Raw genomic sequence first — 22,241 nt, 5'->3', positions numbered from 1 at the left:
AAACCTAGTTTCAATGTAAATTTGCTTATTTCAACGAATGTTTCATCTGGTTAGCTAGATGCTGACATAAATATACTTTGTTTATTTTCTGAAGATGGGCTTCGATGGATTATTCTTAGGACGAATTCACTATCAGGATAAAGCTTGGAGAGAGCAGACGAGAATGATGGAATTCCTATGGAAAGCTAGTAAGAGTTTAGGTAAGGAATTGTCATCAGTTCAATATGATTCATTTTGTTTGGTAAATCGTGTTTGGTTACTAACGTAACTATAAGTATAAACATAACTTTGTTTTTATTTATATTCATTCATTGTGAAACGCATTAGAAATTACCCCACAGCAAAATATGTTATAGCAAATGCTAATTAGAAGGATATTGATGATGAACATATAAAGAAATGCGTACAATGTAGAAAGAATATGAACAAAAATAATTTAACTACAAAACAGAGAGGAGAAATGCATAGATAAGGTATTGTGGATGGAAAAAGTGATTGATAATTACCACGATTGCACGCTTTTCAAAGGGCTGAAATGGCATAAATCATAAGTTTCCGAAAATAACATGAATATGTGCTTTCACTCTAGGGAAAGATTAATATTAGCTGGGCTCTCATCTAAACAAATTATAAATGCACACAGGTATTTAACAAATTTACTTTGTACATTTATAATTTGTTTAGATGGGAGTCCAGCTCATATCACATGTCAAGTTTGTAGAGAACAAGAGAAAGAGTTATAGAAAGAAATGCATTACGCTAATGTGTGATCTACTCCAGGAATTTGAAAGACATCGGTACTACATATGAGACCGAAGGAGTCATAAGGATCAAATTTAAGACATATAACTTAAGTAAAAAAAAATAGACTCGATTTCGTTTATATCTTTACCATCAATAATAGAATTTTCAGAAGCAATTATAGAAATCTACCTAAGCAGCAATGAATCGAGAACGTTTTCAATTTGAAAGTGTAAGATCATAACGTTTTTATGTGACCAATAAAACATCGATTAGACAATGCTGTTATGAAAGTCTATCATCTAAAAGGGTGATGACTTAATAATCTATTAAAACTTGAGTCTGAAACTATCATAAGATACCAAATAACTTCAATATAAAAACTTAGACATGTATACTAGAGAAATATCGCCTTTTAAAGAATTCTGCTAAATTTCTATAACACTACGATACACCTGGGGCAGTGGGGGGAAGGTTCAATTATAACTTAAACGAAATCCTGAATCACTCTTTAGCACTACTCTATTCTCGAAGGGATCCCTGATACTCAGAGGTAATAGTTTTGAATAAAATCTAATCTTATCTTTTCTTCGACGAAAGTTGCCACTTGAATAGAACTTTTTTTTTTCTGAATTATTACCTTGGGTGGAGGAGGGCAGCATTTTTGATCCAAACAAACTTTCTTCGGATGACAGCGATGACTAAGTAAGAGGAGGAGGCTCAAGGAGATAACTGACATACACTTTCCGAATATAGATTGTATTAGATCATGCATAATGCAAATTTAAAACATAAAATGTTTAAAACGACTCATAACACAGATTCTCAAGGGATCAATTAATATTAGAGAATGTGCCTTGACCGTCAGCAAACATCATATAAGGATTTCTTATAACAACACATGGAAATTAAAATAAAACTGTATTAAATAATACATAAGTATAAATAAAACAATAGAAAAAGCCTGAAAACGTTAAAATAAAATTAAGAATAAACATTGATAAAATCAGTGGATAAAAGCAATAAACTACAAAAATAAATGTCAAATACTTTTCAGATGGAGGGGCCGTTTTATCAAATTCAAAAAATAAATACATAAAAATAATACAGAAACTTGAATAGTAGAATGTTCGGTGACACATAACTGTATTAAATAATACATATAAGTATAAATAAAACAATAGAAAAAGCCTGAAAACGTTAAAATAAAAATTAAGAATAAACATTGATAAAATCAGTGGATAAAAGCAATAAACTACAAAAATAAATGTCAAGTACCTTTCAGGTGGATGGGCCGTTTTATCAACTTCAAAAAATAAATACATAAAAATAATGCAGAAACTTGAATAGTAGAATGTTCAGGTGACACAACTGTCATAAAACAGGCATGGCCGGACGCGATAAATTAGAGAAAAAAAATCGGCTTCAAGTGACACAATACAACGAGTGTAAGGAATGTGGACATTTGTTGTGCCTAAACGTTAATTCAACTCGGCCATTGTACACTGATGAGTACAGAGCTCTGTGAAATGGCCAGATACAAGTATGGTGTTATGTCTGCAAAGTGTCTTGTTTTGTTGTATCTGGCCACTTAGCTACTAGGGAGTGTAAGGAATATGCCAGTGCTCGTGACATTGTAACATTGCAGACTCCATAAATGGATGAATACAGGTACCTTTATTACGATTCATAATGGAACTCGCCGTGTAAATATGAAGTGCTTCAAACCATGAAGGTGGAAGTAACGAGAATGGTTAGTTACCTGGACATCACGGTTTTGCTGCTCACTCTATTAATGCTCAACGACAGCAGAGCGATCAAAACTAGCTGTACAGAGATTGCCTCCCCCCTTGTGATCTGAAATACGGTCCTTCAGTATCTAGGTTGTCTCGCCAATGTAGCATATCCCTCCCTCCTCGGGATCCGGACATTTCGTGCAGCATACAAAACCATTCCGCAAGAAGGAATGAAGGGCTTCACTCTATAAACAATGAACTAAAGTTTTTTTATTATGAACTTGCACACATAATGCAATAATTCCGAATAACTCTGGAAAGGCGTTCACAGATACTCAGATAGTAGGGGATGCAGACAGTAGAAATAAACTTACTATTACGCGAAGGACGATCTGGAGGATCACGGGTGATTAAATCACACCTATCCAGAAACAGGTGGAGAGTAATCGTAATTAGATCTGTTACAAGAAATTATTTATGAAAAGAAAAAGACACAACCACTCGAATTATTGTCAATTTTACTGAAATATAAGATTGTATAAGTTTCCGAATTCTGCTTTGGAATCCTGACATCAGTCCAAGAAAATTTTGGTTTACAGTTTTAGCCGTATTGGTGCACTCTTACATTTACGTTAATCACGATGCGCATTTATTTTAATTTGATAAAAATGAAAATATGCAGTATATCAAAATGCACTTAATGCTAATTATATTCCTACTGAATAACTAAATTCTTTTATAGGTAGGAAGGGAGAAATATTTACAGGCATACTTCCAAATATTTATTGGCCGCCTCCCGGGTTCTGTTTTGATATTAATTGTGGAGAAGAAGAAATCACAGTAAGATGGAGATTTTCTTAATTTAAAAATATATACTCATAAGAGATTGCCAACTCTGTTTACAACATAAAATTAAAAATGAGTATTATATGTTATATACAATTTCTTAGAAATAATGCTATACGAGGGCAAATGTAATGGGCAGTTCACCTGTAGCGTTAATAGGATATGTATATGAGGGTATTTCAAACCGAACTCAGATCAGAGTTCATGTTTCGTGGCGCACGTGAAGCAAACATACATCAATAACAAAAACTGAAGAAAATTTAATAAACTGGAAGGCTGCTACTGAGAAGGATGAAGATTTTATTGAAAGACATCGGGCGTTATAAATACCTAATGACCAAGTAACAATATACCATGGATTACTTTTGGGATAACCATCGCAATCGGTTAAAACGTTTTGTTTGCAATATAGTGCAGCAAAAGCCTATGGCTTCCTTGCACTATACGGCAAATACTATTAACTATTGCCTTCAGTTGCATATTCTTTAATATTTAAATACATTTCTCTTTCTCTCTGTCTAGATCCAAAGGTTATTCCTAGAGTAAGAAAGCAATGCGCTTTATATTCTACAGGGTGTTTTCAAAGTCTTCAAAACCACGCCCTTGCATATCTCCTGTTACCTTTGCGCGAACAAAATATAATGACATGTACAAGGTTACAAGGCGTTATAAGAGATGTTTGCAACTACGGTATTCTGCTCTAAACACCCTCGAATCTGATGAGGCATGTTTTCAGCGATGCGATGAAGCATGCCTTGGAAAATGTCAGCAGGTTAACTCGGTGATTGCGTCAATCGAGTTTCAAATGCAGGCATGTGAAAACTGTTCACATGCCTGCATTTTACAGAAAAAAAATCAAAAGGTCAAGGCCCTTTGAAATCACGTGATCTTTTAATACAGATTTCACTGTCTGCAATGCCACTGCAGATATGCGTGCTCAATTGCGACTTCTAATGGAAATACCCTTTCTGATATCACCTTTCGTCCAGTTGGTTTATGAAGCTATAAAGCATATTCAGATATTTCTGAAATATTAAATGCTTCTTTAAAAGAATTTATCCGTCATTTCTTAACTTGAATACTCTTGAATACTGCAATACTCACTGCGGCACACTACGAATGAAATCGTGGTGTGCCGCAGTGAGTATTGCAGTTCAGTCATCGTCTCAGTTCAGGGTGCAACTTTCTTTGGTAGTCATATTGAAGTTTAAGATTTTATTCTTTATTTATTATAGTTTGTGTTTCTTAACGATGAGAGTAACCTTCAATCTGCTCCACTACTAAGAAAGATATTTATTGCACCACTGATCATCAATTAATAGAAATTTCTCAGCTTTTCCTTCGACATCGGCTGGAACTGGATGTTTTGCATTGTTACATTGGATTTACAAAGGACTTTACCAACTTTCTCACAGACTTTCATCAGTCAGGACATATATAAATCAGCAGGACAATTCCAATAATACCCAACTCGTACTCTTCAAGAAAAGTTATCTAACCTAATCTAATCAGTTTAACTTTCAAAATAGATTTATCATAACCAGAAGCACCATATTTTCGGAATGGCTGGCCGAATTTTATATAAAAAAACATTGTGCTTGTTTTCAGTAACTTTCTCGATGAACATTTTGTCATTTATCCTTATTATTTTATTTTTTTTTTTATGTGAACCCCAAACACGAGAGGTATTAGAACCTATAGTACTTGGTACCGTGCTTGGGCTGGAGGTTGAGAAGACGAAAGAAGATATTTGTTAACATTGGACTTGAACTTCTGTAGATTGTAATTTTCAGGAAATACGTATGAAGGAAGGTTGTTCCAGAAACACGGCAGTTGAATGAATAAATGAGGAAGATGAAAAGTTGGTTCTGTGGGTTTGAAGTTGGACAGTAAATGGATGTTGGCAGGTGGCGCACGTGTTCGGACTGTTTTGAAAGAGAGCGGGAATTATAGAAGCCAATTCAGAAGAACACTGCCCATGGAAGTATCTGTAGAAGAGGCATGCAGCAGAAACAGTGCGTCTATGAGAAAGCGAGTGGAGAGACTCTGTTAGAGATGAATCATTAATTAACCTAACTGCCCTCTTCTGAATGGAATCAAGAAGCCTTAGAGAGGTTTTGGGGACACCACCCCAGATGTGGGAACAATATTCCATGGCAGGGCGGATTTGCGATTTATACAGAGTGAGCAGCTGTTTGGAAGAAAAGTAACGCAGAGAGCGAAAGAGAAAACCAAGTTTTTTAGATGCAGAGGAAGCAATATTTGTAATGTGCTTGTGCCAAAAGAGATTAGAAGTCAGGGTAATCCCCAAAAGAGATATATCATTTTGCCTAGAAATCGGAGTGTCACTAAAGATAAGCATAGGAGCAGAAGAATCCTTTTTGCGAGATATAAGACAAGACTGAGTTTTAGAAGGGTTAAAATCAACTAAGTTGTCTTTGCCCCACTGGAGAAATACCTGAAGATCGACATTTAAGGAATTGGTAGCAGATTTTCGAGAAGTCGAAGCTGATTGAGTAGGACAAGGTTTCTCAAAATGGAAAGTGGAATGCAATGTGCTATCATCGGCAAAACTATGGATAGGATTTCCAGTCAATGGAAGCTCATTAATATACAAGAGGAAAAGAGTGGGGAAAGAACTGAACCTTGGGGGACACCGGCATTAGTGGAGAAGTTAGAAGACAGAGAGCCATCTACCATTACCCTCAGTGAGCGATCAGAGAGAAAACTGAATAACCAATTACTAAAAACAGTTGGCAAACCATAAGGTGGAAGCTTGTTTAGAAGACCTTTATGCCAAACACGATCAAAAGCTTTTGAGATGTCAAGTGCAAATACTTGTGTTTCACCGAACCTTTCCATTAAATTAGTCCATAAATGGGTAACATAAGCCAGAATATCACCAGTGAATCGACACTGACGGAATCCATACTGGCGATCGTTGATCAGACGGAAGGTTTCTAAGTAGTTTAAGAGTTGGCGGTTAATTGATTTCTCCATTACTTTAGAAAGAGTAGAAGTAATTGCAATGGGACGATAATTGGACGGAAGGGATTTGTCACCCTTTTTAGGAACTGGCTGGATATGAGCAAATTTCCAAGCAGAAGGAAAAACACCTTTGGAATAAGAAAGTGAAAAAAGGCGGCAAAGAATAGGAGTAAGTTCAGGAGCACATGTTTTGAGAACAAGTGGAGAAATACCATCAGGACCTGGAGCTTTCTTAGCATCAAGATTCATCAAAATCCTTCTGATATCCTTTTGACGGAAGACCACAGGAGGCATTGAATGGAGCGTGTTGGGAATGGTGGGAGGTGTTTTACCAAGATCATTAATACATGAGTTGGAAGTAAATGGGATGCTAGCAGGTCAGCTTTATCCTTGGCTAAAGTGACAACAGAACCATCTGGTTTGGACAGAGGTGAGAGCAGAGAGGGCAAAAGTTGCGGCCAATAGCTTTGGCAAGAGACCAGAATGCTCGGCTACCATTAGGGCAAGAAGCAAGTTTTCTACTCTTAGCCTGTTCAAACTCTAGTTTGGACTGATTAATAACTACTTTACAATTGTTGCGAGCTTTGGTGTAGGCAGAAAATGAAACTGAAGAATTAGAAACAAGCCAATCACGATATGCAATATTCTTCTCTTGAACAGCCTTAGCATATTTATTGGAAAACCAAGGTTTAGAAAAAGGACGAGATTTAAAAGTGCATTGTGGGATAAAGGATTTGATTCCTGCAAGAATAATTTCACTGACACGATCTGAGCAAACGTTGACATCAGAAGTTTTGAAACAGTAATCCGACCAAGGAAAAGAAGAAAAGAAGTCTCGCAGGTCATCCCATTTTGCATAAACAACACGAGGTTGGGAATAGCCATGAGATAAAGGCTCCATTGGAGAAGAGACAATCACCAAGTTGTGATCTGAAGTGCCTAAAGGACCTCTCACTTCGACCATGTACTTAGAAGGGTTGGTTGTGAGAAAAAGATCAAGCGTATTGGCTGTATGATTAGGATTGTCCGGTATTCTTATAGGTAAATGAACAATCTGTGCTAGGTCATTAGTAATTGCAAAAGCCTCAGCATCTCGACCTGCTGGGTCGGTGTGACTAGAAAACGGAAGCCAGCTGGAGGTGTGAACATTAAAATCACCAAGGAAAATTGGACTGGAGAAAGTCAAGTTGCAAAGAGAGGAAGTCAAAGAACTCCAAGTGATTAGTGGAGTTGGGAGAACGGTAGAGACAACAGATGAATTTGACACAATGAGGTAGAGAGATTTTTCAGCCAGAGAAGATCAAAGAGAGGAGATTCCAAATTGCCAAGTCTCTGACAGGGAATATCAGAACGGACATATGCACAAGTACCACCTTTGAGGCAAAAGGAATCATACAGCGAATAATTTGGGCATCTGAGATGAGCAGTAGTTGAAACAACCGATAACTGAGATTCTGTCAGAAAAAGTACATGGGGTTTGGCAGCAGACAAGTGGTAATGGACATCGTTGAGATTAGAATTGAGACCACGTATATTTGTGAAATGAATTAGGAAGTGTTTGGGAGGTTTAGATCTTTTCGCAGATAAGCTTGCTCTATTAGTTTGACAATTCATGGTGTATTCAATAGTAAGAAAAAGTGAGTGGGACATGCTGTATGAAGTAATGAAATTTTTGGATATGGCGTACATGTGGTAAGAATATACCAGATCCTTGACATAACGTGGCCTGGACAATGCTCCCCGCATACACACTACTCGGACTCCCTCCAGTCACTATCTGGCAGAGTAGAGGTAGCAAGATTATACACTAGCTGATCCAGAAGCCTCCTAGAGTTACCAATAGGTAAAGTGAAGTGTAAAGTGTAAAGTGTATTGATGTCTAACGGCACCAGGGATTTCTCCCATCTCCGCGTTGCTTTCATTGTAGGTGTACCAGTTCACTGGGAAGGCCAGAGATTTAAAAGTGTGTGGATTTTGTATATGTGTAATGTTGTGTATCGTTGTTCATCTGGCCGTTTAGCCGCTGGACCCCTACTGAGGCCCAACGTTGTCCACACTTGGCCTCGTGGAGGCAGACCAGGTACACAGAATGAAATTTTACTCTGGCAGGCCCTGCCACCTAGTTTCCTGAGATTTCAGTGGCTAAGGCCAAAAAAAAAAAAAAAAAAAAAAACTCGGTAGGGGTGAACGCTGGAATTAGAAAAGCCAATTGAGGTGTATGCGATTTAATTTGGACGAAGTTAAGTTTTTGCAGTTTGTGTGGGGTTATACGCTGGCGTATTAGGCAGAGTAGGGGGGAGACTGAAGGCTGGGGGGAAAAGACAGAAGTATGGGGACGATAGAGAAGACGACCCCAGGATTTTCAGTGAGGCAGGCCCAAGCCCCACCAGGAGAAGAATCAGGGTTGGCAGAGGTGGGAGGAGACAAGACTGTCTCCTCCTCCCCACCAGGGGAAAGGGAGTAAAGGTACCAGGCAAGGGAGCCCGGTACTGATCGCCACAGGCATTGACAGTTGTGAGCACGTGCGGGTCCAAGCGATCTGAACCGGATCTTCTTTGGTGTTCTTTTTCAATGTGGGAGTCAGATCCCAGTCGCAGGGTCATACATGAATCAAGTCCTGTGTCAGGTTGTCTCTGGTTCAGACGTAGGTCTTCCTGGTTGTCAGTTCTCTCGTGAACAAGGCTAAATGATGGTCATGTTCGTGGGTTATTTGGTACAGTTTTCTTGTGTATTCCGGTTTTCTCTAGTCCTGGTTTTGGGATTCATCATCAGCTTCTGGGTGCTGTGCACGGTGGTTTGCTATAAGTGCTCGCCTTCTAGCAAAGAGTTTCTGTGCAAAAATGGTAAGGGCTTTGTATTCTTGTTCCGAGTCGAGAAGATGCTGTTCCATGTTCTGCGGGAAGTAGGTGATAGCAGTGGTGAGCCTGCATCGCAGGTCCTCATACTGGTCACAGTCATACATGAGATGTTGCCATGTCTCCTCGTGGCCACAGAGGCAACGGGGATCCTCAGTGATTCGGAAGCTAGATAGTTTTGCATTAAATGGCCCGTGCCCCGTGAGCAGAAAGGTGACGTGGAGTCCTGGTTGAAACCAACTCGGGGGTTTTGGAAAGACTCTGTTAACGCTAGGGAGGAACTTCTTGGTGATTTCACCTTTAGTGGATTCTGTCCACCGATCCTGCCATTCCTGTCGGAGATGGTCGAGAAGTCTGGTTTTTTCAAGTTTCCTGTTGTTGGCGAGATCCAACGTGAAGTTCAGGATAGTGCATGGTATTTCTTTTGCCATATTATATGTCAGGGCGCATCTGATGATTTCCAAGTCCAGCAGGAGGACTCCGGCCAGAATCTGGAGTGCGTGCGTGCTGGCTGTGGAGACAGCTCGTGTGATTGTCAGAATTATTGACCGCTGGATGCTGTCCAAGGTTCTTCTATTTACCACTGTGGTTACCTTTTTGTACACATAGGTTCGGTCCGGTGTACTAACTAGCGGCCGGCCTGCGAACACCGTTTTAGAGCTGTACCCTCTAAATGTAAGGAATATTGGATCTCGCCACGATGTTCATCATAACCTAAAAAGTCATCAATCATACTGCATGAATTAAGAGATAGGGAAGGGTTGACCGGAACTTAGCTCTAGAGACTAAACATGGGTTCCACCACTTCAAGCCTCCAATAAGCAAAGTGGTGGTGTTTCACCGGTTGATGAGAGTCATCTACCACCTAGCGCTTATAAATCAACAAAAGTTCAAATTTACAGAATTATTAGTTTTATTTTGCGTCTTTTGGCTTAAAATATTTACTTCAAGAATCGCATGAATCAGTGATATCATATCAATGATGTTATAATCTATTTATTTGCTTGATATAAATCCGCATAATAAATCCTAACTGATTATTTCTTAAACATTAAGAACATGTATTACATTTCTTTCAGGAAATGAATATTGATAGAAAATCCCGCAGGTTTGTTTCTTTGGCATACGATGAGGTAAGAAAGAGTGAAATTGTTTGTTAATTTTTTTAATTTTATGTACTTTTTACAGGACTGCAATCATGTGAGGTAAAGAAAATCGAATGGTGCTACATGAGAAAAGTGAGGAGGATGTGCTAAAGAGAATCGTCTGTAGTCTCTGTAAACAAATCACCCAATAAATTTCTTTAAGAAATGGAGAAAAGTGGAGTGCTGCTCAACATTATAAAATTGGTATCTTCAAAACTATCCCTTTACTGCGGATTCAAGGTGACGTGCACGATATCCCTCACGGTTATCACAATGGTTGTAGTCATTATCTAACCGCACTGTGAGAGGAAAAGGAGAATTGCCGGGGTTTGAATTCTGTCTCTACAGGAGGAACATTTGTCACATTTTTAGCAACGTAGCCGAGTTAGTAAATCTCTGGAAATTATTGCATAGCTTAACCTCCCAGGAACTTAGGACTCTCCTCCAACAAACAAGCAGATCAACCAGATGAATACACGCTCTTACAGACATATCTGATGCTTCATAGCATAAGTTGCATTGGAAACTAAAAGGTTCACACGATATTCCTCAGAAATTATAAAATATATTTCGTATTCCCAAGCTCTGATTTAACATAGGTCACTATGTTTAATCAGAGCTTGGGTTAACATAGCCACTAATAAGCTGGCTATAAAATCTCTCCAAATTTTTACCTTTGTTAAATGGAAAATCGCAAGAGGATTATTTCTTATTTACATAGATGAATTATATGTTAAAAGTTGCGAAAGTGTATTTCGTCTGATCCCTAGCCAGTTTAACGTCAAATGAAAAATGCATTGATGTTATGATGCAATTCATAAACTCTGGGTGTTTTATATGGATAACGTACCAGATTATTTTAAATTGAATTTAAATCAATCGTTTTTCTAAAAATAATTTAAGTATTTATATTTTCTTGGGATAACTGAACCCTCTGTTGTCCATGGTACTAAGAGTAGTAATAAGAAAACATGAATGTGTTGAATGCATTAAAAAAGAATAGTATACAAATGAATGCAGGCCGAGGAGTAATTATTTTAATTTCATTTGTAGGCTGAACATTATGCGACCAACCATATTGTGATGACCATGGGCATGGACTTTTATTACACAGATGCGGCGCGATGGTTCCGGAACTTGGACAAACTCATGCGGTACGTTAATGCTTGGGTAAGAATTTCCTTTCCTATTCTTTGCACTTAGCTCCATAGAAATACTGAAACTTCACTCTAAATCACTCAGTTAAGCGAGACTGTTGAAACGGACTTATTTGAAAGGCGTACAGCATTTTAAATACATGGTTATTAAAAGCAATTACTAGAAGTAAATCGCCATTACTAGAAGGAAATCTAATATCATACAATAGATTATGAATTGATTTTATTCATAAAAATCATTTAAACATTAGAGAAACAGTCACGCTCAAAAAATCATTCATTTACAACAGATATAATTATTATAATGTCATCTTAATAACCAGTACATTGTCGGTTCTGAGTATGATTTGTACATACTGAAATAACCGACCCTGAAAATTACTTTTAACTGACAGCATATTAAGAAAGTAAACATTTGTTACTGACACTCGATAGTTTACTTTAATATACAAATCCAATACTGTGTTGTCTAACTAGAAACTTTCTATGCCTTCGTTTATTAATACTCATAAATTAAAACTTACGCAAACATCATGGGCAGTATGAGCCTTTAGAAGTTTAAAGAAAAAGAAAGTTTCAAAGGTTCTTCATCCATCTAACTGAAAACATCGGATTTCCCGAATGATTGTAAATTAAGTTCCAAAGCGGGGATCTTTTCATTAAACTTCATCCTCTGGGATATCATCCTGTCTAATTTTCAAGCTGTGGGGTGCCCTCGGTTGTACAATCTGAGTGCGGAAGACGCAGTAAGATAATTATGCTCCAAGCGTAGTAGGTACTTCAGAAATGTTTCGAATTCCTTCAATAATAAAACTTTGGTTTTCTGGGGCGGTGAATGCCATTTAAAAACAAATATACAGCCTTGATGAAGGAGAAAATCAAAAAGTAGGCGAGATTTCTTTAAGACGTTAAGGGCAAATTTCTCAGCTTAAATCGTCCATTGCAAGATAGTACTAAAAATGACGCTGCGGAGTAGCAGCGCAATTCTAAAAAAACATGCTGGAGGGTTCAACACGACTAACGAGTGCTTTCAAGAATAGCAATGTAGACCTTTAAACAAGTCACAAAAGATCCAGCTCTGGGTGAACCCAAGCGGATGAGGTTTTTCCAAGACTAGAATTAAGTATTGTATCGCCCTCAGAGAAAGTCCCAAATATAATTAAAGTTTGCATTTGCAAGAATGTATATTACTGATGTAATTCTTCATATTTTAAATGACATTATCATAATGTGTAGTCACGGATTTAATGATCAATATTTGCGAAGAGAGTAAACTCTACTTTTCTTGAATCAATCATAATCAGATGATGTCCAACAAACAGTACAAACAGATATCTAGGGACCGAAAAATCCTAGGTAACCTAATGTCTTAAAGCTCGCTGTAATGGTAAACAATCCTGTAGCTGTATTTTAATATAAACGTGTATGCTTTCAGTGAAATTTAATTTCTAGTGCAGTCTGAAATCTTAAAACCTCCTGGTTTTTTTTTTTTTTTTTCAGAAAAATCGCCAGTTTTCTTCTGTTTAACAGTTATCCGATCTGCAGCTTTTTTGAAAGTAAAAAGTTTCAGCTATAACTTCATGTTTATAGACGTTTCAACAGATAATTATACAGTACTTATTAGTAACATTTTATCATTAAAAAAAGTTTTAAAATAAAAAAAATTGGTTCTAGTAATAGTAGTAATGGCAAATGATGCAAGAAAGCAAGCATATAGTATCAGTCAAAAAAAACGAAAAAAAAAAAACTATGCAGTTCAGCCATTCATACCCTCCAATAATTTGCCTAGTTCGTTCTCTGAATTTATTCAACCCATCCGTTTCCACAACAACAGATGGAAGCCTGTTCCAACAATCAACCACCTGCTGCTGAAGGAAAACTTTCGCACATCTATCCTGCAACTACCTTTCCTCAACTTGAATTTATGCCTCCTCATGTGTGTAGTCTCAGCTTACTCAATCCATTCAAGACTTTAAACAGCTCAATCAGATCTTCCCACAGGTATCTAGTCTCGAGGCGCTGCAAATTGCAGAACTAAAGCCTTTCTAGAGAAGGGCAACCAGTTTGGTTGTCCTTCTCTGCACCCGTTACAGCAGATCTACATCCGTCCTAAAGTGAGGCTTCCAGACCTGTATACAGTACTCAAAATAGGCCTAACCATAGCCTTATACAAATGGATAATCACCTCCTTATCCCTGCTAGCAAAGTTTCTGTATATGATTGATTGACACGACCCCGTGAACTGTCCTGGCAATATGTCTGTATTGCTCACAGAATTTCATGTCTGACTGTAATATTAGCCCCAGGTCTTTTTCATTCTCCACTACCCTGAGTGTATTAGCACATAGTTGATAAGCTACTTTACTGCTACCCATATGTAGTACCCTGCATTTGTCAAACGTAAACTGCCATTTCTCAGCTCATCGACCCAATTTTCCTAGATCTTCTTGCATACCTCACCCTGATGACTATCGTTAAGAACCCTGCCAACCTTTGTATCATCTGAAAACTTAGACATTAAGCTTGAAATACTTTCATCAATATCATTGATAAATACTGAAAACAACAATGGGTCTACACTGAACCCTTGGGAACTCCACTTATAATATTATTCCACAAAGAGCAGTGCCCATTTGATAACTACTCTCTGTCTTCTTCCACTTAACCATCCCTTTATCCCTAGCAGTAATTTGCCCTTAATGCCACATTAGTTCAGTTTGCACAGCAGTCCTTTATGAGCAGCAGTATAAAAATCCTTCATGAAATCCAAGTATATGATATCAAAACTATGTTTTGTATCCAGTTCCTTGGTCACTGCATCATAGTTACCTATCCGATTGGTTAGACAAGACCGCCCCTTAAGAAATCCATGCCACGATTGCAGTATAATTGCATGCTTGTCCAGATGATCCTGCATTACTTTTTTAACCAATGATTCCATTATTTTCCCTGGAACAGACGTTAAGCTAACATGTCTGTAATTACTCGCATCGCCTATTGGTCCCCCCCTTTATGAATTTGCGATATATTGGCACATCATCTCCGGTCCATAGGAACCTCCCCTGAATCTAAGGATGCTGTCATAATTATGACTAAGGGTTTGCTTACCTTCCTTAATATAACTGGATAGATTCCATCCACTCCAGGTACCTTTTTCATGTTCATCTTCAACAATTTCTTCTCCACTTTCCTTTCAGTTGTCAGGGAGTTATTTAGCTCCTCGTTAGAGTTTGATAAACTTCTAGCCTCCCCTTCCCTAAAGAATTCCTCATCTGGATTATACATCTTAATTTTTGTAAAACTAAGGTTAAAATGCGCTTTAATGGTATGATAGTAACCTACCATTTGAAAAAATACAGCTAAATGGGGAAGATTTAGACTATTTCTTAATAAGATTTAGAAATCTTATTAATACTGAACTTTGCAAAGCGAATAAAAAAATTCTAATTAAGTCCCCCACCCAAATATTTTGGTATTACAGTTTGCGTTTTATCTGTGCTGCAGAAAGTGGTCCTTCCAAGTACTGCTTCTGCAACACATGCATATGTTAATGACATCTGAAATCGCTTCGTTGTGCTTCTATTTTGTTTTACAGTATCAGATAGTTAAAAACATAAATTCGGCTGTTATCCAACTCGAGCTTACTGGCTGAAACTGCAGACAGGTAATTAAATCTGATAATTAAAAATATAAACACTACCAGTGTAATCGTCCAAGCCCATTGGATTTAACTGCAGACATACATCCCACTGAGTTAGACTATAAAAGTATGTACTTAAATACTGTTACTCTCATTCCAATCTTGTTAAACCAATTAATATTTAAAATTCTTTTTACTTTCTATTTATATGTGTGGCTGCAAAACATTACGTAATTTTAAACTGATAGCATATGCATTGTATATAATGAATGCCATTCGCTTTAAGAGTTTGAACATTTTGATCTTTTTTTTTAATATTTAAATCTTGAAGTTAATTTTATGTCCATTACTTTATTGATACGATATTCTCACAATATTATTTATGTGGTTTATATGAATAAATGAATTGCTCAAACTGATTTTGATAATTTACTCCTTATTAAATGACATCTCATCTCGGTAAATTGACACTTGGTATAATATGGTTGTTTCAAGTCCAGTCTCTTTTACTGAAGTGGACAGTTTTAACAATTCTGTCCAAAAAATTCAGGTGATTTTCATTTGTATGTTATTTTTTTTTTATTTTCGTGTGAAAGCGAAAATTCGTAATCACATGTATTACTTAGTACTACATATATGTATGTCAAACATTTTATTCTCTTCAATACATAAATATAAAATCGATTAATTTATTTCTGTATTATTTAACATATTCTCTATAAAAGATTTAAGGACAAAGGCTTCATTCTACGAGGCAGAATGACTAACATATTTAATTAATTAATTTAACTACTTTGGTAGATGGCTACGTTAAAATGATGCTTTTGCACTAATCTATATGTTAACATATTCTCATAAGGCAAAAAAGTACTTATAAATTTTCCATTAATATTTTTCATTCGGCTAACCCTTTTCAGAAAATATAAATAAAACTTTTACACACTCTGAAACAATATACCGTAACTCCTGTAAGTAATTTGACTGTTCTCTTGGTTTGTGCAGCAGGACAATGGATCCAAAGTGAATGTGTTCTACTCTACGCCCACATGTTACCTATATGCTCTCAACAAAGCCAATAAAACATGGTCAACGATGGACTCGGATTTCTTCCCGTATGCTAGTGAACCTCACGAATATTGGACAGGTTACTTCACTAGCAGACCAGCTCTAAAAGGCTACGAAAGGGAGGCCTTAAATTTCTTGCAGGTAAATTAGCTTTATCTTGGAATGAATGTGTTGCAATACCCAGCTTTAGATTTGCGCTATAAATATTTCTGGATAGAAGAATAAGATTAAGATTCGTTTTGCAGAATGAATTAAAAGAATGTCTAGTTTGATGAAGGAACATTGCCCTAAGAGTAAAATCCATTGCATTTCACTTCAGTCCAATATGGCTGTTTTTGTGTCAAGCATAGTGGAAGAATCTCAGAAATTGATTATGGTTTGGATTATTTGCTAACTACAGCGTGACTATACCATTATGGTGCTAAAATTATTGATAGAGTAATAGAAGTGCAGGATTTTATAACCCTTAGATTCCATTCAGTCTGCTTTTTGGAAATAATAATGCTGATATTAGAAAAAACATTGTAGAAAACGTTAGTAGATATCAGGTATAATGTGTTATTTTTGTTTACGAGCATGTATCATTGTATCACATTCGTGATGCAGTGGAACATGTATCATTGCATTACGAGCATGTATCATTGTATCATATTCGTGATGAAGTGGAGCTTGTTGCCCTCATAATAACAAGAGATTTTCACATATTTCCTCAAAATAACACCAGTAGTCTGTCAAAACATGATGACGCAAAAACTTAAAAACAGCATAAATTGTACTCGGTTAATATGTAATAAGCAATAATCATGATAACTTAAATTTTGGTCAACTTAATTCCAGTTGCAAGTTGCAGAAACTGTACCCATTTTGGTGTGGAATTTTCCATTCCTGTTTTAAGAGTGTGTTGTCTAATATTTCAGAAAATTCATTACTACTTTCATTAGCTGACAGTAAACCGTGCCAATATTTATACAGGTTTACAAGTATAATAAAAATAATGTAAATTAATTTATAAATCATTACTTCTTTTAATTGTTTATATTCTTTAAAAATATAAATTGAAGGTGTTTAATTCTTCGCTCTGTTCGTTTTCTTTTGTTCTGTATATAGACTTGTCAGCAGCTGATTGCTTTATCTCAAATAGAAAACTTTAATACAAGACGGTTGGGTACGTGTATGCAAAATGTTGTAAGAATTTTTATTTTCATCCTTTTTAATTTATAGTTTAATTTGTAATTTTAATTTGTTTTCTTTTCATTTGTAAGTAGTATTATAAATTTGTAAAAATAACTTTCAATGTGTTAAAGAATCAACTATAGATTCTATTTTTCACTTTGTTCTTTTTGCTCTTCTGATGTATTGTAATTATTAACGCGCTGAAGGGACTTGATTTACACATTATGAGATCCAGAGCCAAGACAAGGCCTTAAATTACGTAATTAAAGATTTTTAACCTCACAAAAGTAAACGACGAGGTCCAAAGAGTTCTTTAAGCCTAAATCCTACACTGACAACACAATCATAACAGGTGAACGAATGTATAGAAAAGGAGGAATGGATCTAAATGTGAACTTCTGTGGAATTGTTGATCCTGAATTAAAAGAAAAGTACCACAGTTGTTCAGAAGCGCTTTGTCATAAGTTGATATTCGAACTTGTGAAATTAATCTGAATTCTGTTACTTCTGTTCACCTTGCTTCATATCTCTAGAGGCCAGGCGCCTCCGTAGCCAGGTGGGCAGGAGCGGCAGTGCGTAGCACACGCTTCTTGATATTAGACCGGGGTTCGAGCCCGTGACCACCAAGTACGGAAAGGTCAGAGAATGACCACCGCATATCCCCGCAGCAATATGGCCTTAGTTGCTAATGCTCCTAAAAACCAAATAACAACTTCTAGAGGCCAACAGTTCGATCCTAAATCAGTTGAGTAAATTTGACAATGCCAGGCTCTCTAGTGCTTTATTCGCCCTATTTTACTGAACGGTTATACTCTCTATTACACTTGGTGCCATCTTGAATTATTGATGTGATGATAATCTTCGTTAAGATTAAAATGTTTTGAAACCAGTACAAAATATTCAAACTCTCCTTTCACATTTTCATGTAAATGACACAGTTTTCTGAAAGAGCTAAGCTTTCATAAATATGTGCGACTTCAGTTAAATACTCTTAGAAATGTTTTCTCTTGCTTTACAGAGAAATAGGTGGCTGTAGTAATTTTAAATGTGCGAATTGAAATCAGAACTTTAAAATTTTATATTTTACTCACCATTTTCATGGGAAAGGAAATGCATAACAAATAAACAATTTCTTTTCATTTATTCCTTTTATAACTGCCATTTTGAGCTGCTTTGATCAATATCTGGCAGCAGTCTGCTAGGATATTTGGATTCCTTCTTTCCTGGTAGGTTGAACACAGCGGATGGTTTCATCCCCTTGGTGCTATCTTCATATTTATGCTCATCACTAACAGTACTCAGGTCTCAGGGAAAAACATAAATTAAATACGCCGAGACGCTCACATGAAGTCAAAGAAGCTTACAAGGTGTGTCCTTAACAAACAAGACACAAAATATAAGAATATTACCATATTTAGTAGTCAGGTGAACCCAAAATACTACTGCTTATCCGGATTTAACTACTCTGCCCTCTAAATGTAAATACAGGAAATGTATCTTTATGGACATATTACGTCCCATTTTAAATGCTCCCAGAATTTCATTAAAATATCACCATAATCTTCTTCTCTAATATTGTCTAAAATTTGCTGCAATCAGCTTACAGGTGTTCATGCTGCTTTTTGTATTCAATTAGTTTAGTATGGATTCAGGTCTTCTAATTTCTCCACCAACAAAATTGCCATTTTGAGTTTTTCTTCACACATTCTTGGAATTTATTCTTTTAATATAACTCAATGTTTCAATGCTAAAATCACTAAGACAGTGTATAAGATACCGTTTCTTATATTTTTTTCAGAACGAGCATTAGGAGTACTTCAACACCATGATGGCGTATCGTAAGTATAAAATTTCTTTTCGTATACAATATACCAATAGACTTCTATTTCAGCTGTATTATTAACATTTAATTGGTAACTATCCTTTAAAAATTTAACTATCCAGAAGAATTTTATTTATCACCATCTAACTTCACATCACCCAGAGAACTAATGATATCGAAATTAAAATTAGAGTAGTAAGGATAACGCGAATTCAAAACAGCCACCAAACCAGATATTGGGAAATCGAAGTGGCGAAACGCATGTAAAATGGTTGAAAATTATAATGTTATTGGATATATTTCGACAAAACCTGTCCGCGTATGTGCTTGTCCACTTGTCATGAAAATTGTAGTCTTACCAGTTTTGGTCTTTCATGTCCAATGATTATTTTATTTTATTTTTTTTTTTTTTTGGACTTAAGAGACTGAGGATTTTTTAATTGTCTTGACGATTATTTATTATACTACCTGAAATAACGTGTTTGGAGAATTTTTGTATTACTGGGATTTCTAAGCTGTAAATTTGGAATATAAAATTATAGATTTTTCTCTTTTTTTTTTACAAAGCACGATAATGGGTAAGTTAAGTTAAGCATTGCAACAGAAGGATATTAATTATTCTAACTGATCAAGCTCTCTATATATTAAACTTTTATTGGGTAATAAAACATTCAGTTCTAAAGAAACAATATTTTATAGTTAATTGCCATACGCAAAGTGAATGAACTGAAGTCCTTCATTTTCTTGCAGAGGTACTGAGAAACAGCATGTAGCGGACGATTATGCAAAGCAGTTGGCAATTGGGGTTGCAGATTGTCAGGTAAAATTCAGTCCTGTACAATGTGATCGCAATGCAAATTTGAACTACGTTAGAGAGATTTACTGCAATTTTGGAGTTTGCGCAATTCAGCATAATGAACTACTATAGAATACCGTGATTCATATTGCTAATTAACATGAAATATTTATCTTAACACGAAAATATATGTTCTGTAATCGTTGTAGGATGCAGTTAACAGAGCCTTTAAAAAGCTTCTGGCAGTGGAGGAAACAGAATCGCCGGATTACATTTTCTGTGACTCATTGAATTGTAGCATGTGTGAGGTCTCAGAATTCGAACACAGAGTAAGTAGTCATTCCTTTTTAATGATATTTCCATAATTTATAATAAAACCTGAAATAATATTGAAATATAAAAAATTATTCTTCTTTTACACTTGAGATTGCTAGATTTTTCTGAGTCGATTAAGACAAAATTTGTGTAAATTATTTCTCTTATTTTTTCATTGAAAAGAACTGTGATAAATTTGGAAGCATTGATTTCATCAGGAATAATTCAACAAATCTTCTTGTTAAACTTTATTTTTTATATAAAATTCACAAATTAGCATTGGCACAGACTTATTTCTTTTGATAAGGCTTCTCTTCTCCTCTCCACTCTTATAGCTCTCCCGATGGTCAGACAGATGTTTAGTGGATGAATCGAAGTTGATAACGTGAATTATATGAAAAAGTTTTGAAGTGAAGAAGTAGCATGAAAAATATTAAAGACGAGAAGTATCAGGAAATGATAACCTTTCTAGAACCAAAAAGCTTTAAAGCTGGAGTATTAATCGGATGAAAGCTTGACTTCAAGGGGTAGAAGAGATGGCTCGGGCAGTATATGTAAGTGGGCAGAGAACTTCAACGTCCTTCAAGATTAAAATTCTCTTTTATGGAACAAACTGTAGTATCCTAATAACACATTGCCTACTAAAAAAGTGTACACGCATCTCAGAAAATCAAGAAATACTTTTGCAAATGTGCCTTTCACATCCTTGAAATCATCAGTGGGTGTGGCTGCAGCCAATAGTATATCTGTGTGCCTCGATCTTTTTGCTCATGTTAAATAAAAATATTAATTAGCATTTCAGAAACTAATATTTTACGATTTGATTATTTATTTTAGTTTTGGACAGTTGTCTACAACCCTCTAGCTCAGAATATCTCTACTTACCTCCACATCCCTGTGTCCGGTGAAGGTTACCATGTAACTGATGGAACAGGAAGATCTGTTAATATTCAGGTAAAATAAATTTTACTTATGAACTTATATAACTAAATGCATTAACTTCCTTTGTTCATGATGTACGGGTGTGTGTGTGTGAGTGAAAGAGAGAGGGGTTGGCCAAATAATTGCTCTTGCGTTTTTCAACATTACAAAAAACATTCTGTGAGACTCGCAGAACAGTAGAGTTTCTGAACACTGATTTTTTTTTTTTTTTTCTAACGTGCACATTAACTACTCTTAAGAGTAACGAAGGCAATTGAAGTGTTTGAAGAAGTCACTTTCTCTGAGATACAGTGGCGAATTTATCCGTGGGAAGGGTCAGGACGCATAAAATCTCCGATGATATAGAAACATTTAGTTGGATTTTCAGGATTAAGTTATTTGTCTAAGACGAATATAAGCTAAGCCTTAGCGCTAATGCTTTGGCCTCAGTCTTCAGCGGGTGAGAATATCCCCGTAACCGAAAATCGATTGGAGTAAAGACGAAAGAATTTATTTGATTCTTTCATCACAGTTCGTTGAGTACTCCATCTTCAAATAAGATTAATTTGCCAATATTTAATAATCAGTTTGTATTGCGTTTTTATAGAACCTTTTAACACTTCCAGAATATATAATGTTTTTTTCTCTCTTTATATAGCTTGTTCCTATACCTTTGGACGTATTCAGCATACCAGGAAGACTGAGCATTGCACGATACGAAATTGTTTTGCCCTTGAAGTTACCTCCAATGGGAATTTCAACTTTCCATTTCAGTTTATTTCATGGTAGGCCTATTTTAATTTTTAGAGCTTTTTAAGTTTTCGTACTTATACTAAAAACATGTGAAGTGAATATAACTTATTATTCTAGTCTGAATTTGTTTGTTCTCTATAAAAGTAAAGACAAATCAACATATATGACTCATGTACAATACAGTAGTCTGCTGCTTTCTGCTAACTTTATGCAACGATATATTATTTTTGTTATAAGGTTGCATCCTATTAATCTTTATTTTAAATAATTTAATTCAAATTATGAAGA

The 22,241-nt window shown here is 36.0% G+C and overlaps 1 protein-coding gene across 1 annotated transcript in view; it reads left to right on the top strand.

Moving 5' to 3' along the window:
* Positions 1 to 22,241, top strand: part of LOC150088126 (lysosomal alpha-mannosidase-like) — an 86,887-nt gene that overhangs the window by 41,652 nt on the left and 22,994 nt on the right. Inside the window, exons 6-16 of the mRNA XM_090370580.1 lie at positions 95 to 200; positions 3,220 to 3,317; positions 10,246 to 10,299; positions 11,365 to 11,481; positions 16,111 to 16,314; positions 17,281 to 17,338; positions 19,145 to 19,184; positions 19,919 to 19,988; positions 20,174 to 20,293; positions 21,117 to 21,233; positions 21,859 to 21,985. Of these exons, the coding sequence (XP_090226706.1) occupies positions 95 to 200; positions 3,220 to 3,317; positions 10,246 to 10,299; positions 11,365 to 11,481; positions 16,111 to 16,314; positions 17,281 to 17,338; positions 19,145 to 19,184; positions 19,919 to 19,988; positions 20,174 to 20,293; positions 21,117 to 21,233; positions 21,859 to 21,985 (1,111 nt within the window). The remainder of the gene's footprint in view (positions 1 to 94; positions 201 to 3,219; positions 3,318 to 10,245; positions 10,300 to 11,364; positions 11,482 to 16,110; positions 16,315 to 17,280; positions 17,339 to 19,144; positions 19,185 to 19,918; positions 19,989 to 20,173; positions 20,294 to 21,116; positions 21,234 to 21,858; positions 21,986 to 22,241) is intronic.

Source organism: Mastigoproctus giganteus, chromosome 3 (assembly GCF_048544385.1).
Source record: "Mastigoproctus giganteus isolate SK-2022 chromosome 3, ASM4854438v1, whole genome shotgun sequence".
NCBI lineage: Eukaryota > Metazoa > Arthropoda > Arachnida > Uropygi > Thelyphonidae > Mastigoproctus > Mastigoproctus giganteus.
The sequence above is the reverse complement of the archived record's forward strand: the minus strand, read 5'-3'. Positions and strand labels throughout refer to the sequence as shown.